The sequence below is a fragment of the Meles meles genome, chromosome 3, assembly GCF_922984935.1.
Source record: "Meles meles chromosome 3, mMelMel3.1 paternal haplotype, whole genome shotgun sequence".
Lineage (NCBI taxonomy): Eukaryota > Metazoa > Chordata > Mammalia > Carnivora > Mustelidae > Meles > Meles meles.
In genome coordinates, this window is record NC_060068.1 from 138,714,344 (window position 1) to 138,731,559 (window position 17,216).

Sequence of the window (17,216 nt, forward strand, 5' to 3'; positions counted from 1 at the left end):
GTTATAGCCAGGTAGGGCGTCCTTGCTTGGCACCTGCTGAAAGTTAGCAGAGGTGGTGGGCTTACGGTACCTGGGTCCTGACGTGTGCCCAGTAAAAGGTGGGAAATGTGTGCTGGGCCCTCAAAGTGTTCACAGTCTAGGAGGAGTATGGGCTTTGTGTAAATAGCCTTGCAACAGGGGGCAGTGTGCTGACGTCCTGGGGAGTACAGTGTGCTGTGGGAACACAGGAGGGCAAGAGATGGCTTCTATTGGGTGTGGGAGGCATGACGCTAGCGGAGAGGCATTGAGACCTGGCCTTTGTTGTAGACAGGGTCATGGCCCTGCTGATGATGTCCATGCCCCTTCCCCAGAACCTATAACATGTCACCTAACGGGGCAGCAGGGACATTGCAGATGTGATTAAGGTTATAGACCTTGAGATGGGGAGATTATCCTGGATTATCTGAGGGGGGTTACCCAAACTAACTACATGGATTCTTTAAAGCAGAGAACCTTTCTTGGCTGTGGTCAGAAGATGTGAGGGTGGGAGAAGGATCAGAGAGATCGATGTTGCTGGGTTTGAGGATGAGGAAGGGTAGCAGGAACTGAGAAATATGGGCGATCTCTAGAAGAAAGTGGAAAAGACAAAGAAACAGATTTTCCCGAATGTACATAGCCCTGCTAATACCTTGATTTTAGCCCAGGGAGTCCCCAGTACAACTTGTGGCCTGTGATAGGAAACGAATATAGCCTTGGTGAATGGGATGTGGTAAGATAGACTATGGCATGAAAGGTGAGATTCCAGACAAGAGAGCAATGGGTCTGGGTTTATGGGACGGAGAGCATAAGCAGAGCTGTCTGGTAGAACTTTCTGTGATGATGGAAACGGTCTCCATCTGTGCTGACTAGTACCGTAGCTGCTAGCCACATGGGGCCCTTGAGCACTTACTACACGGCTAGTGCAACTGAGGGACTGACTTTTCCATTTTGATTAATTAAAAATTAAATTTAGATAGCCACACACAGCAGGCAGCTGGGTGGCTCAGTGGGTTAAGCCTCTGCCTTCAGCTCAGGTCATGATCTCAGGGTCCAGGGATTGAGCCCCTCATGGGGCTCTCTGCTCAGTGGGGACCCTGCTCCCCCACCCCCACCTGCCTCTCTGCCTACTTGTGATCTCTATCAAATATATATAAATAAATAAATAAATAAAAAGCCATAACGGCCAGTAGCAACTGTATTTGACATCACAGGCACAGAGAGCATTGAGTTTGAGAGATGAAGACCCCGCTTTCAATGTGCCAGGCCCAGCACTTAGAACTTCTGCACATGTGGAGTCATGTAAACCTATCAATGAGCCTATGAGGTTGGCATTACTTATGGTGATCCCCATTTACCGGATGAGAGAACTAAGGCATGAAGAACCTGAATAACTTGTCCAGAATGAGACTGATAAGTGGCGGGAGATGCTGGGATTGAGTGTCAGGATCCCAGAGTCAATGCTCTGATCCATGGCAATCTTCTAACGTTCTACCGTACTATGCCATGCCTCTTACCACTGCTTCATGCCACCATAAGGAATAAAGAATGACAGAAAGAGCATGGAGGGAGGAAAGGTCAGAATCCAGACCAGAAGCCCACCTCCTCCACAGACTTGCTGGTGACCTTGGGGAGAAAAAAGAGGCTGCCATGAGGCAAGGGCAGGGGCAGGGAAGGCTTCCCTAGGGAGCGACATTTACTTTAAGTGCTTAAGGCAGTGGAAAAGTTGCCCTAGAAAAAGAGGGGATTGGTATAGAGAGTCCCAGGTAGAGGGAACAGGTGTGAAAGCTCCAAGAGGAGGAAGAACATGATATATTCAAGGAAGTGAAAGTGGACCAGAATGACTGGAATCATGAGAGGAAGAGAGGGAGTGTCCAAGATCAAGGGTGGAGAAACTGGCAGAACCCAGAGAACCCAGGGTCTGGTAAAATTGTAAATGCTTTTCCAAGGATTTGAATGTAGTCCAAAAAATTATACACAAATCTACTATATATTAATACATAAATGCACACGTGTATTTTTCACTCCTTCCATATGGGAAGTAGAGTAGATGTAATCAAGTGTGAATCAGGAGGAAATGGTTTAACTTCATCAATAACCATCATTCTCAAGTTCTTCAGAATCCCTCAGGGAAAGCAGTAGCTTTCATACACAACGACTACTTTATATTTTCAAAGTGCTTTCCCATCCTTTGGATCTTCACTAGTACCCTAGACAAAGGTAGAGATTTTTATCTCTATTTTGCAATCAGGTGAATTAATTCTCAGAAAACGGGATTTGTCCAAAGTCCCAGCTGGTTAGTGGCAGAGCTGAGTCTAGAATCCTTATTGCCTGAGTCTCTTTAAAGAGATCAAGTCCAGGAAAGAAGGGCTCACAAGGCCCTCCACTCTGGCCCTCTGTGCCGCTCAGCCCTCTCCTCCCTTTGGAAAGGAAGCAAAGGCGGCCTTTACCTTTCGGATGCCATCATGCTTCATTTCAATCACGTGGAGGGTGTAGTTGGTCCGGCGTCCCTTCTCATTAAACTGCACATTTCCTGTCAAGCCTTCAAACCGCACCTGGAAAGGAAAGCCAAGTAGTGAACTATGATCTCAGAAGTCCCACTTCCACTTGTTTGCTTTTTCTGTGGAAGCAAAAATCCAGAACCTGAGAAGCTTACATGGGATGAGGTCTTGGAATAACATGGCTACTAAAAACCCTCGCTCCTTCCCTGCCCAGAGCAGACATCGCCATGACAGCACAGTTCTCTTTCCTACCAAACTGAGATTTATCCTGGAAACATTTTTCGTCTGTCGCCTTAAGCATATAGTAACCATGGATCAAAGTAGATTCTTTTTTTTTTTTAAGATTTTATTTATTTATTTGAAAGACAGAAATTACAAGTAGGCAGAGAGGCAGGCAGAGAGAGAGAGGAGGAAGCAGGCTCCCTGCTGAGCAGAGAGCCCGATGCGGGGCTCGATCCCAGGACCCTGGGATCATGACCTGAGCCGAAGGCAGAGGCTTTAACCCACTGAGCCACCCAGGTGCCCCCAAAGTAGATTCTGAGAAGAAATCTCTGCACCAACCCTAATAGAACAACCCCCATTATGATCATACCATGGATGGCACTGCCCCTCAGACACATGCCTTTTGTGGAGAAACAGGAGGAGGTCTGTGAAAGAAAGGGACCAGTGTGCCATTCCTGGTGAGTCACAAGAAGAAGCCTTACAATGCCTCAGGTTAGGCTTAAATATGGTTTCTTAGTTCCCTTGTGAGTCTGGGGAATAACAATGTGGGTATCTGAAGACCAGAAACTGGGAGACCTGAATTTGACCCTGGGAAACCAAAGTGACCTTGGTTGGTTCACCTCTTTAAGTCCTCCAGTTGCCAAAATTCCAGCCCTGTGTTCATGTTAAGATCAGAGCATGCAGGGCTTTAAACAAGTCTCAGCTGGTTAAAACAAAATTTGTGTTCAACCCCAAATAGGCTGCATGAGATTTCTTTTCCACAAATGAGTCAGATCAAACTTTCGTGGCCTCATATCTTCAAGATTGTATAAAAGGTCAAGGGGTCAGCATGTGAGATTCAAGAGCATTAGGGCCAAGTCTGCCCCTCTGGAGGTGACCAGTAATTCTCACCCAAGTCCACCCTCCGGTGAAGGATGAGTCTAGCTGTATGTCATCTGCTCACGTACAAGAAAACACATTCTCTTATGGTGACCCACCACCATGTGTCCTCAGATCAGTCTGGCCTAAGGCCAGTGAGGTGAGTGTCTCCTTGTCACCAACAGGAACCTGGCCCTATAACCCCACACTGTTTACTTCCCCCTTCAAATAGCTTAAAAGGAAGACTTACAGGGTTTTATCTTTTTCTGACAGTGAGCAGCTCCTGTGCCCTCAGAAGATAAGAATAGCTGGGGTGTGTGTGTGTATTTGAGAGAAGGGGTGGGGGAGCAGAAAGACAGGAGGGATGGAGGGAAGGAGGGAGACTGACTGCTCTGAGGATGAACCTCTTGTCACCTTCGGGCGTGAAGTCTCAGTGGGGAGGCCATGACAGGCCCAGAGCACTGAACAAATTATACAGCAAGCTCTTCACTCTCTCAGATGAAATCCTCCCTCTGGAAAAGTCTAGGCTGGCTTTGCCTTTCAGAGAGAAAACAAAGCGCCGATCCTCCTCGGAAGAATAAGAGGAAGGGAGCCATCTCCGTCTGTCAGCAACTTCTCTTTCTCACCTTGCCATCTCTTGCCCATCTCTGGCTTTCCCATTCATTTGGGTTCTGAGTACTGGTTTACATAACTCATTGGGGAAAACAGACTGAGACACACGTGTAGATGACCGTTTTTCCCAGACAGAAAGAGGGATGTCATTAATGATCCAAAGGGACATCTGTGTTTCGGCCCCAGTCTCACGTATCACACTGATTATCAGTACAGTGTATTACTATAAATTGTGTAATATTTCTATGACTCAGTTTCCTCACTTGTTTAATGGGACCGATTAAGAGTTAATTATGTCTTAAGGTTGTTTTAAGGATTAAGTGAGGTATTTTATGATCGATGCTGACCCCATGGTGAATATTCAACAAAGCCTAGCTGTTATTTTTATTGTTAGTAATAGATTTGATAATAACCATTTGCCAAGTGTTTCATGTTTATGAAACACTTCCATGCCTATTCATCTTCATATACAGGAACCCTGAGTTATGCCATTTAGAGATGATCTTCCCTTACGTGGGAGAAACCAAACCTCTGGAAGGTAAACTGATTTGTTCCAGACTTAAGACGTTCCAGAGTCAAAGGCAGGCCTAAAATCCAGGGCTTCTGTTACATTCCAGTATCTTCACTGATGATACCAAGTGGCCTCTCAGACAGGAGACAGTGCTGTCTTGCTAGGCTCTGAAATGGCCGGCAGTATGGTCTCCGTGCCTACCACTGACACCCGCTGTTTCCACTGGGCATTTCCCCCGCCGTGCCCTGGTTATGCCTAATGACTCGGCCTTTGAGCTTGGTCACTGAGCCTCCCTGTTTCTTGGTTTTCCCTTGAAAGAACAGAAGTGCTTCACATATTCCCTGGACACAAATGTTCCATGTAAAGTGTACATTATTTGAATGATGAGGATGACAAGGATGGTTGCTGCTATGACTCTGGGGTAGGAGGGCGCGTAAGGTATGGACAAATAAGATGACTTTAACATTGAAGCCTTCGGTCTGCTAAGATGTTATCTCAGAGCAGGGACTCTCTCAGCACAAATGGAGGTCTTATCACACTGTCATTTTTACAAGCCTTTCTCAGTTTCCAAAATAAATCATCAGCAAAATTCTAGGCTCCATACCTGTGGGACTCTTGTATTGTCATGTGTTTTCATAGGAAGATGTTTATTTGATTTTCAGAGAAACCCAGTAAGGAGCAAGAGCAGCAGTTACTTTGCCCATTTCATAGATAGGAGTATTGAGACTCTGAGCTTATGGCACTTGGGTTCAGGATTTACAGTAAGTCATGAGAGGTATGGGACAGCTGAAGGCTCTTACCATCTAGTTGGGAGAAGCCAAGACTTAACACATGCTGAAATAAATTGAAGCATGAGAAAGGAGATATCCCAGAATCACCCTTCCATGATGGCAGAACAAGGAGAGGTCAACTGAATGGCTCAGCCCGAAACCATTTATGTGGACAGTCTGAATTCATAGTCAGAAGCAGTAGCTTCTCAGAAATGTCCACTTCAGGCCAGTCAGGAAACTGCTGTCCTATCCATCACGGCTGAGCTTCTTGGCCCTCGTCCCCCCATCACCCATCCGAGGGAGACTGGGGTCAGACGGAGTTTCCCCTTAGTTCTTGCTTCCTGGAACTCCCATCGTCATCCTGGTGCCTGCCAGCTCCCTCTGTGAAAAATAGAAAATTAGCTGTGGTTTCCTGCAAATGCTGTTGGGGGTCAGCTCAGAGTCTGCTGCCAATGAGATGCTTAAAGGACAGCTTTTCCTTCCTGCCTGGTGCTTGAAGAGTGCTGGGTGGTGTTTCCAGTGTTGAGGTGTCAATACTGCAGATTTCTTCACCCCCTATTCCTGGGGGAGGCAGCAGAGATGTTCTGGACCCAGGGCTTCTGTAACCTCTTTGTGGCTGCCTTTCAGGTGGATCCCATCCTCTTGGCCCCTCCTCCTGAGTGCCCACTGGGTGTGGGACTAGGTCCCAGTGGACCACATTCTGTTTATTCTGGCCAGGGCAAGTCTCAGGATCCCACTGAGCTCCCACTTACCCATCTGCACAATGGGAAGAATAACTTGGCCTTTAATTATCTCATTCAGTTGCCCCCATATTCAAAGAAGTTTATACATTCTTCTTTTTCTTTTCCTTTTTTGTTTGGTTTAATTTTGTTTTATTTTGAGCCTTGTGACAAGCCAATGAGACAGGCAGTACTAAGAGAATTATATATATTTAGGAGATGAGGAAATCAGTGCCAGAAAAGTTGAGCAGTTAGTCCAAGATCTTCAAGGAAGAGCTTGGTGGAGCCATGGTGAGAACCCAGTTCTTCTCTTCCTAACTCCCTAACAGCCAAGCATGATGTCCTGACTCTGGTCTCTTGCTGGATATGATTTATATCTCTACGCATACCCTCCAAAGCCCAGTGCACTCTTTGTTTGAATTTATCCTTCCTTTAAGGCTTTCATGACCATCGATCTCAGTTGACTTGGGCTAGTTCCAGTCTACATCTCTTGTTCAGGAATAACTGGTATTAGCTTTCTCTTTCACTTGTGAGTGTCCCGGTTTGGATGATAAATTATATGGTCACCTAACTTAAAGTCCCAGTCCCATTCTTATAGGAAGCCATGTTGATGCCCACATTCCTCAGTCATGGCATTCTGTTGTGACCATCCAAAGGACTGAGAGCTTGGCTGTGTTATTTAGCCCTTAATCCACACCTTTATAGCTAGCGTTTCTTGAGTTTATCTTCCATTCAAAAATGGGTCTTGAGTCCTGAAAGGCAGGAACTGTGTCTTACACCCCCAATGCCCACACCACCCCAGATCTCACCTGGCAGAATGCTGGGGATGCCTTCACTTTGATATGCTTGATCACTGGCTGACAGGTTGCAAACACAAAGACTAAGAGGTGTGATTATTATTTAGGGAAACTATTCTTCACCTGAAGTCCTGGGGTGGGCTTCTAGGAGTGTACATCGTCCTCTGACTCCTGGTCATACAAAAATGGATGTATCTACATGTGTGCATTTTTCTGGGATTTTTGTGTCTGTGTGTGATTGTAGATTTTTAACAAAGATTTAAAAAGGAATCTGTTTGAATAGCTGATCTTAGGATCAGAATGTTGGGGTTTTGTGTTTATGGCTAGTTCTCCCTCACCCATGCCACCCCCCAATAGAGGCTGAAGAGAGTTTCTTGGGGGTAGGTCTTGCCTTCTCTTATCTCCAGTACTTGGCCCCAGACCAGAACACACAACAGCCTCTCAGGGAACAGCTGACTGGCTGCCAGGGAGGCAGACACATGTCTTGACTTAAAGACAGTATAAAAGAGGTCATATTCTTTTGACTAAGGCACTTGCCTCCTCCCAAGCCCCACTGAAGACAGAAGCAGAGGACTGAGTATCCTTGATGATCAGAAAAATGTGGTTTAGACCCTAAGAGAGAAAAAGGTGCTTAGAACGCTTGGAGCCAGTTGAAACTTGGGAGTGGTCTCTCCATCTTCCTCATTGTGATGGAAAAGGATAGGGAAGTGTGTAGAAAATCTGAATGAGTATTTCAACGTCGCTCAGAGAGCCAGGGGCCCAGCTGGGCTTGGAGCCCAGCTCTCCTGCCTCCCAGCTCAGAGCCCTTCTTGCCACCCACATTGCCTCCTAGGCTTTGTCACTGTTAGGGTGTTGTCAGAATAAACTCCTGACAGGGACGTCATTAAGATGGGAGAGGCAAAAGGAGTTGGAAGGATGGTGAAGCCGAGGGCAAGTCCCTGGGACCTTCTGAAACCAGTCTCACATTGCAAACAGAATCTGTCTCGACTGTGAAGTCAGGAAGAGCATTTTAAATAAGCCAGAAGGCGGATGCTGCATCTTTGGCCATCATCCGGAAGCTGCCCAATGTCGCTGTCACTGCCCACTGAAGGTGCTGCCCTGCATGGAGACGGGGGAGGGCACGAGGGCTGCTGGTGGACCCCTTAGCATGTTCCTCCTGTAGTTACATGGCTGCTGCTTCGCTTCTTTCCAAAGGACAGAACTACATGTTCTCCTCCATGTAAAGGCATTTCATCCAAGCAGAGGAACAGCTGGTGATGTTCCTTTCTCGTCTCTTTCTCCAGGTTGTGAAAATTGCTAGAGCTGCGCACGTGTGGTTGGAAAACAAATGGGGGTGGTTGTGCATTTTGCTCTACATTTCTCCCTCATTCAGAAATGCTCCTCTTCTCCCGTGGGAGCCCCAATTCACCTTCTGTTGAATGTAGCCTTAAAAGTAAAACTGGTCTAATCTAGGCAAGTCCGTTGGACGGGGTGGAGGGTGGGTCATGAGTGGCCTCTGCATCCAAATATTTTGCGGCTGCTGGCTTGCCGCTGTGCCTGATACTCTGACATTCTTTTGAGCGGGCACTACCCTCTTTGCCCAGGCTCCTCTGGAAATACAGGCTTCCTATCAGGAGGCATCAGAGGCATCATACGTGTTATCTATTCATCTGTAGTTCAAGAATCACAGCCTGGACTTGAGGTGTTTCTAGAGACTTCGAGAGACTTCTGGAAGCTCTGAGAGTGATAAAGCTGAGGACAACCTCCCCAAACCAGGAATGTTAAATACATGCCTATGTGTGCCACTGTCTCATCCTGCTTGCACAGCAGACATCTCATTAATTTAATATTTATACTCTTCCCTGTTGAATCTAGATTCAGCCCAAGGATCCCTAGTTGATGATAGCAAAGGATCCTTTGCAAAGCTAGTTGCTTTGCATAGCAAAATTGATGATTGCAGTGCCGAGAAGCAAGACGGTAGGATCACAAGTATTGAGAAACTTTGTCAGGGTCCCATTATGAAATGTGCTCACAGAGCAAAGGTAATGAAGACAGCCAGAATACCATGGCATGAATGAGGGATCTCCAGGAGACTGCTAAAATGGTTGGATTTCAACCCTACGTATTTCAAGTCCCCTTTCCAACTGCAGAAGCACTGGCTTTCCTTTTCCGCATAAACCCTAAGCAGAAAATACAGCATTTACCCTATTGGAAATTCCATATTATTTTTTTAAAAACTTTTATTTCTTTATTTTAGACAGAGAGAGAGAGAGAGTATCCTGAAGCAGATTCTCCTGAGTGGGCAGCAGATGCTGGGCTTGATCCCATGACCCTGAGATCATGACCTGAGCCAAATCAAGAGGCAGCTGCTTAGCCAACTGAGCCACCTAGGTGCCCCAGGAATTCCATATTATTTTTTTAAAAATTTCTTCATGAGCTTCCATGTATGCCAGGAGCCGCCAGCACAATGCCGTGGTTGTCCAAACTTCAGGCATGCTCTCTATCTTTTCTCTTAAACAGCTCCATCCCACCTGAAACGGATGCGGAAATCCCCTACGAGGCTCCCGTGAGAAGGCGCAGCCTCTGCCCGCCTCACCTGCTGCAGAGCTCTCTGGATGTCGATCCCCTGGCCCCATGGCACAGCTGGGTTAGCCAGGCAGTCCCCAGCGTTCCCTCGGCGGGATATATCGATTCTCTGCCTCCGCAGGCTCTGAAAAGCCTCAGCCATCACCTTCACCCCGTCATAGGTGAGCGCAGAGGTGTACTGGTGGGAGGAACAGAGACAGTTAGGTGTCAGGGAGAGCTGACAGGGAGGCAGGTGGGAGCTCTGTCTGGAAGAATGCTTCCTGGTGCTGAGAACGCCAGCAGGGGGCGGGGCATGGGGGGCGGGGGTGGGGTGGGGGGGGATGTGGGGGGGAAGGTGGGGAGGTGGGCACCCGGAAGTGTCTGTGCCTAAGATGAGGGCTGCTGCTCCTCCTCATTAACCCATCTTGCCAATTGTGAGTTCCATGTTGCCAGTTGTGACTTTCCAAAGGAAGCCAGAATTCTAGATTTAAAATTCTTGCAATTTTAAAATGTTGGTTCAACTGGAAAAAGAATGCATGCAGTAAATGCAGCACGTCTATAGTTCTGATACAGTCCATGGAAAATTGGTTTTCTCTGTGTTACAGTCACCAGTTGGGAGCCAAGAGGAACTACTTATTCCACTATCTCTTGTGGCAGTAAAAGAAGAAAAAATAATCCAAGAAAGGTAAGCTCTTAATTATTTCACACGTGCCTCACAAGTGGCAGGTTTATATTCTGCACGCTTTCCCCTTGTGCATATTCATGATAACTCTCAATTTCTCCCCTCTTGCCTAAAAGGGGGCTAACAAAGCAGGATAACCATCCAGGACACTATTTTCTGGCTTTGGAACTCATGTCTGTCTTCTTCATTAATTTGTCCCCTTCATTAATTTGTGAATAAAAAGAGTTCTTTCTCTTATGAAGTCCTAGCTTGTTCTTTGGCATATTTTAAGTTGATAACAGAGAGTTATAGAATGAATATATGAATATTTTTTCAGTTTTTGAGTATGAGTCTTTCACATTTTAAAAGAAAAAATAGAGGTATTACATTTAATAATTTTTATAATTTCCAATCTTTTGGAAGTTGGGCGGGGTATTCACATGTTAACTGGCATTGGTTTGTTCATGCTTTAAAGTACATTTGTGATTTTGTTTGCTTAAGCTCATATTGAAATAAATCTTCATTTTTTAAGCTTTTATGTAAATTCCAGTTAACATACAGGGTAATATTAGTTTCAGGTGTAGAATTTAGTGATTCAGCACTTCCATACAACACCCAGTGGTCATCGCAACCAGTGCACTCCTTAGTTCCCATCACCTGTTTTGCCCATCCACTCCCATGCCCCCACCTCCCCTCTGGTAACCCTCGTTTGTTCTCTAGTTAAGAGTCTATTTCATGGTTTGCCTCTTTTCCCCTATACTCATTTGTGTCTTAAATTCCACATATGAGTGAAATCATAGGGGAAATAAATCTTCATTTTTGAATTGCTGAACCAGTTTGAATAAGAGTGGGGTGAGAAGCAGTGGTTTGCCATTTGCAAAAAGAAATTGACCAAGTGGCAAGAGAAGGTTGCCAAGGATTCCCTGTTTGTTCCAGATAAACAAATTTGGCCTTGGAATCCTCAACACAGTGATCCACACAGCCTCTGCCAAGCTACCGGGTCTGACATGGGAAAGAAAAACTACCTGCTATCCTTATTCTAAGCCACTATCGAATAGCAAACAAAATAGATTTTGGCTATAGGATTTAGAGCTTCATGGCTGGGGAGCGAGGGGGAGATGGCCTGCATAACTGGGAGAGATGAGCTGGATATTGCTTAGATTTCTCTGATTTTTAGCTGGGTATGTGGCTGACCAGATAAAGGGCTAGTTCCCTGCACAACTCAAGAAGGCTCCATCCATAAAGAACTGAATGCAAACAGCATCCCCCCACCCCCCGGACCTGTGCAATATGGAGGCCGTGCCCAGAACAGAGACATTGTTTTCCAGCTTCCCCTGGAGCTAGCTGGGGCTAGGTTTCTAAGATGTGGACAAAAGCATGTGAGTAGGAGATCTATGTGACTTCTGAAAGAGGCTCTTAAAAGAAGCCATTGTGCTTTTTATTTTCCTTTTTACTTCCTTTTTACTTTTACTTTATTTTCCTTTTTACTTTACTTTTCACTTTCCTGCTGGATAGAACACTGAGTTAATGGTTGGAATCTCAGCAGCCATTTTGGGCTAAAAGGTAGAAGCCATATCCTGAGGATAGCAGAAGAAGAAGATAGAGAAAGGTTCAGTGTTTGACAGATCTGAAGCCAGTATACAAGCCCTGGATTGATGACTTCTGAATTTTGCTTATAAAAGAGAGAAACAAAATATTCATCTTGTTTAAACCATTGTCATTCTGGATTGTCCAACCCTTACAGCATAATTTTTATGTATATATTTTCCTTAGCTTGCTCCTTTTAGAAAGCTATCCTTTCCTAAAGTCTAAGATTGCCCAGAAATCTGGGGCAGGGGAAGGGACTAGTGGGTTCTTTGCTGTTTGCTGCCTATCCCCTCACCTTAGGTCTCTTCCAGTCCACCCGGGTGTGGTCTCGAGCATCACTGTTCTTCCACTGCTGCATGATCTTGGCTGGGATGGTATCTGTGTAGTTCACCAACTGGAAACCTGTCACATTTGCTCCACTCTCCTTGAATTTGTTTAAGTCAATATCCATGAAACCCTGTGCAGGGAGGAGGGGAAAGAAGTCAGACCATGCTGCCTGGATAAATCAATTGAATCATGCTAGAGGATCACAGGATTTCCATTGTGTTCCATAAGGTGAAACTGGCTGAATGGAGAGACATGTGTGCCTCCCTTCCTTCTGAAGGTTATCACTTAATTTGTACATAGTTAGCACAATGGTTAAGTGCACTTGCTGAGAAACCAGCTGTGCTTAGGTTGAAGTGCTGGCTCTGCCATTTACAGCCCTTAAACTACCTCAGACTAAGTTGCCTGATGGTGTCTTGTCTGAATAATGAAGTTGGGGAGAGAAAGCGATGTGATGGCATGTCAAGTGTGTGGTACAGACTGAATGGGGTTACCATGATGCCACAAATATGGAACAGAACAGACACATAAGGAGGGAACTCTCTACCACCCATATCTCCACCCTTTTGAGAGAAGAAGAGTCTGGAGTCCCTCAGGAGGAAGTTCCTGTAGGCTCCCAAAGGTCACCAGCAAGTCTGTGGAAGAGCTAGGATTCTGGTCTGGATTCTGACCATCCCTCCCTCCATGTTCTTTCCACAGACTAACTCTTCCCTACCCAGGGAGGCCTGATCAGTTTTAACATCCACAAAGGATCCTTTACCAGGAATAAATCTTTCCTTCCCATTTGATGAGATGCGTTCAAATTCAGGAGGCCTTTGACTTAAAAGGGAAAGCTGGTATTTGTATAAAGTATTCCATAGTGTACAGAACTTTCATATATGTGGCCTTGTTTCACTTTATGACTTTATAAGGTAGAAATTCTGTGTCTATTTTCCATACAAAGAAACTGAGACAAAGTGGGAGAATTGATCACCAAGTCATCCAGTGAGTCAGTGGCAGAGCAAGGGCCAGAACTAAGGTCTTCTGGAGGTCTTTACTCCTCATTCAACAAACATTTTTGAGAAGCTCTGGTGCACTATTCTAACAGTGAATAAAAAGAGTTCTTTCTCTTATGAAGCTTACATACTAAACAGGTAAATATGTAAGCATAGTATATACAGTGAAGTCCTATGATACTATCCAAGTCTCTTAATTTCTCATTGAATTACCTAGTTCCTTGTTTAAAAGATCTAGTCATAAACAACTTTGTGACTCCAAGATACTCCCCCCACCCCCAACCAAGTGCCTCTATAGTTCTGATTGTTTATTATTTGTATTTTATAAATAACCCAAGCTCAGTTCTCCTCAGAACCTTTGTCCTAGGTATTCTCTCTGCCTCAAAGTGTGCTTTCTCTGGCTGGCTTCTTTCTGTCTTTAGGATCTCAGCCAATATGCAGTTTCTTCAGAGAGGTCTTTCCTGGCCCCTTACCTAAAGATCCAATTCCTACCCTGTGGTAGATGTTATCAGTTAGTACCTGCGCGTTTCCACTCCTCTTCATACACTGATATTTTACTTTTTTTGAAAAAGGATTTTATTTATTTGAGAGAGAGAGGGCATAAATGGGAGGGAGGGGCAGAGGGAGAGGAAGCAGACTTCCTGCTGAGCAGGGTACCTGATGCGGGGCTCGATCCCAGGACCCTGAGATCGTGATCTGAGCTGAAGACAGATGCTTAACTGACTGAGCCACCCAGACACACTGATATTTCACTTTCTACACTAACTGCAAATACCTATTATTTCAACCCTGTGGGAATACACTCAAAGCAGCACTCAGCCAATGACAGATGGAAAGATAATAGCTAAATACTCCAGAATCCTGTCCCTAGAGGCTGGGGGTGAGGGGACACAGCAGAGACAACCCTGAAGCTGGTTCCATAGTGATGTCCAGAGTTCCTTTAAGGGATCAGGCTCCCGCAGGGGTACGTGTCATGATTGTACACCTTTACTGGATGCCATCCTGTTCCTTCCTAACTTCCTAGATTCCCTAATTGGCACCCAAAGAAACCACTTGTACTTGAATCCTTGTCTTAAGTTCTGCTTCTAGAAAAAACCAGTAAGTCATCCCACCACCCATTCTAGCCAGTTCCTTCTCAGAGCCCTGTTTGAGTTTCTCCAGGGTGTTTATCCCTGTGTGAGACAATCTCTTTTACTCATTTGGTCCCTTGTCTTCCTCCTCCCATTGGAGTATTGGCTCCATGAGGACAGGGACATTTTCTGTTTTATTCATTGATGTGTCCTTGCATCTAGAGAAATGCCTGGTACAGATCAGATGCTCAATACATGTTTGCTGTGTGAATGAATAAAAACAAGAGACTTTCTTAAGCAAGAATGCTAATTAGGCAGGGGAAATATGATAAGCGGGCAGCAAATGCCAGTGGACGATATTAATTGGTTGGAAAGAGAAGCTCAGGTTAACTCTTCCCATAGCCACAGTTTATAGACTTTCACAGAGGTCTACTGATTTGCACAGTGGTCTAGCAAGTTGTTGGTACAGATGGAATCAGAATATATACTTGAAGACATTATACCACCTAAGAGATATCCCACGACTGGTTAAAAGCTAATGCACAGTTGAGAAATTTCTCATCATTTTTAGAGAACTTTAAAAAGAACATCTTGTCCCTAAGCTAACTATTGAGAGAATCAAATGGAAATTCTCTTCTACAGTCATCTTCTGTCACTTGAAAATGTATAACCAGCTCTTGGGCATTTTGTACTAACTGCCCCCATCTTGAACATAATGGGGGCCACAGTAAATGGCAGAGTTTATTCGAATGTAAATGTCACTCACTTCCATCACCAGAATGTCTGACTATAAGGTTAATGGAGCCAAACCTTGGTTACGTGTACTCAAACTGATGGGATCCTTTAATAGAACTTCCTGTGCTCCCCTGGGTAGGAATGAACAGACGAGGATAAACTCCTATCTGTGATGTCAGGTAAAAGAAACAATGTTAGGGAATAACTTGTGGACAGTGCATAGTCATCTCATAGTTGGCATTTTCCCTCCCAGATCTCATGCTGGAATGGTAATCTTTTTCTTTTTTAAAGATTTTATTTATTTATTTGACAGACAGAGATCACAAGTAGGCAGAGAGGCAGGCGGTTGGGGGGGCAGGCTCCCTGCTGAGCAAGAGAACCTGGTGCGGGGCTCCATCCAGGGACCCTGGGATCATGACCTGAGCGGAAGGCAGAGGCTTTAAAACCCACTGAGCCACCCAGGTGCCCCTGGAATGGTAATCTTGAATCTCTCCAATGTTCTTAATCACTAAGAAATGAGTCTTTATTATAGAGCCTAGGCTTGATTTTTCCACAATCCAAGACCACGGGACTCTGCCAGTAAAAGTGCTCTTGACTAAGAACGGGAAATAAATGTGTTAACTATTTGCCCACCAGTTAACTGTAAAGTTCAACTCACTCAATTCCATTCCCTGGAGCTTGCTAATTAAACAGGGTTTAATTAAATCATTTTCCAATTTTCTTTGCCATTTTATTAAAAAGACCAACAACCTTGGATAACATTTGATATTTAGAACACCTTTTATCTGCTTTATCTGTAATATTAATTATATAATATGTGTAAGGATGTATCATTGCTAATTGCATTTTATTAAGGTTTTAAACCATGAATTTTAATCATCACCACTCTTTTTGAATCATTTTGCCTATTTTATAACATGCCCCCAAATACTGAGCCCATTGCTCTGTATACTGTACTACTGAACAAAAATGAAATCAATGCACAAGATGCTTCAAGTTATTCAGTATGAGAATCCAGGTCTCCTAAACCTGGGCTCCTTCTAACTGTCCCTGCAGAGCTGTACCAGCTGCTGCTCATAGAGTGACTCTATTTCTCATCTAAAATAGGGCTTTGGGGCACCTGCGTGGCTCAGTTGATTAAGTATCTGCTGTTGGCTCAGGTCATGATTTCAGGGTCCTGGGATTGAGCCCTGAGTTAGGCTCCCTGCTCAGTGGGGAGTCTGCTTGTCCCTCTCCCTCTGCCCCTCCTCTCTGTTCATGTTCTCTCTAGCTCTCTCAAATAAATAAATTAATTAATTTAAATAATATTTTTTTAATTTATGTATTACACACACACACACACACACACACACACACACAGATCACAAGTAGGTAGAGAGGCAGGCAGAGGGGAGGAAGCAGGCTCCCTGCTGAGCAGAGAGCCCAATGCAGGCTCAATCCCAGGACCTTGAGATCATGACCTGAGCCAATGGGCAGTGGCTTAACCCACTGAGCCACCGTAATTAAAAAAAAATCTTTAAAAAAATAAAAATACACTTTGTGACAAGTGAGCTCTTGGAGATATTATGTCACTATGCTCCTGTGTCCTGTTTTGGCACCTCCCTGGCACTTCACACTATCCCACATGTGTCTGAGGAATGTGTGACATGAGACGAATGCTCTGCCTACTATCTCATTCAAGCACTGATGACCTGACTGGTGTACTGCAGGCTCTGTGATGGAGATCGTTAACCTCAGGGGCACATCAGAATAGCTTAGAGAGCTTTTGCCAAATAGTCATCCCTAAGCACTGTCGTTCAGTAGCCCTGGAGAGGAAATGGGACAAATGTTGGCAAATCAAAAATTAAGGTTCAATGTATTAAATTATAAAGGTACTCATGAGGATAATTCCAAATGATGGGACAGGTACCAAACATTGAGGACTGGATGTGCAGAGTAGTAGGAGATGATTGATCATCTTTCTAATGGAGAGTCACAGCTGGGATTAAAATTGATCAAGCAAGAACAAGAGAACTAGGCATATTATGTAGGAATGTGGAGGAGAACCACCAGAATCACCAAACCCAGGAATGATTTAAGATAGTTATTTTTAAGAAGTGTAAGACTGAAGAGGACGGGTACTTGCATTTTATTTTATACCCTTCTGTAATATTTCTTTTTTACTATGTGAATAAAGTTCCTTTTTTATACTATTAAAAAATAAAAATATCTCCTCAGATAATTCTGATGTACCTTGATGGTTAAGAATCACCTGTCAGTCCCTGGAAAGGTGGGGAGGGAGTGGCAGTGGCAGAA

At 44.7% G+C, this 17,216-nt stretch overlaps 1 protein-coding gene across 2 annotated transcripts in view; it reads right to left on the reverse strand.

Annotated features, from left to right (window-relative positions):
• GRIA1 (glutamate ionotropic receptor AMPA type subunit 1) overlaps positions 1-17,216 on the reverse strand; it is a 305,105-nt gene that overhangs the window by 109,535 nt on the left and 178,354 nt on the right. For both annotated transcript variants that reach the window (XM_046000553.1, XM_046000554.1), the window contains exons 6-8: positions 12,093-12,254; positions 9,581-9,748; positions 2,466-2,570 (exon numbers count right to left, since the gene is read on the reverse strand). In XM_046000553.1, coding sequence (XP_045856509.1) covers positions 2,466-2,570; positions 9,581-9,748; positions 12,093-12,254 — 435 coding nt within the window. The remainder of the gene's footprint in view (positions 1-2,465; positions 2,571-9,580; positions 9,749-12,092; positions 12,255-17,216) is intronic.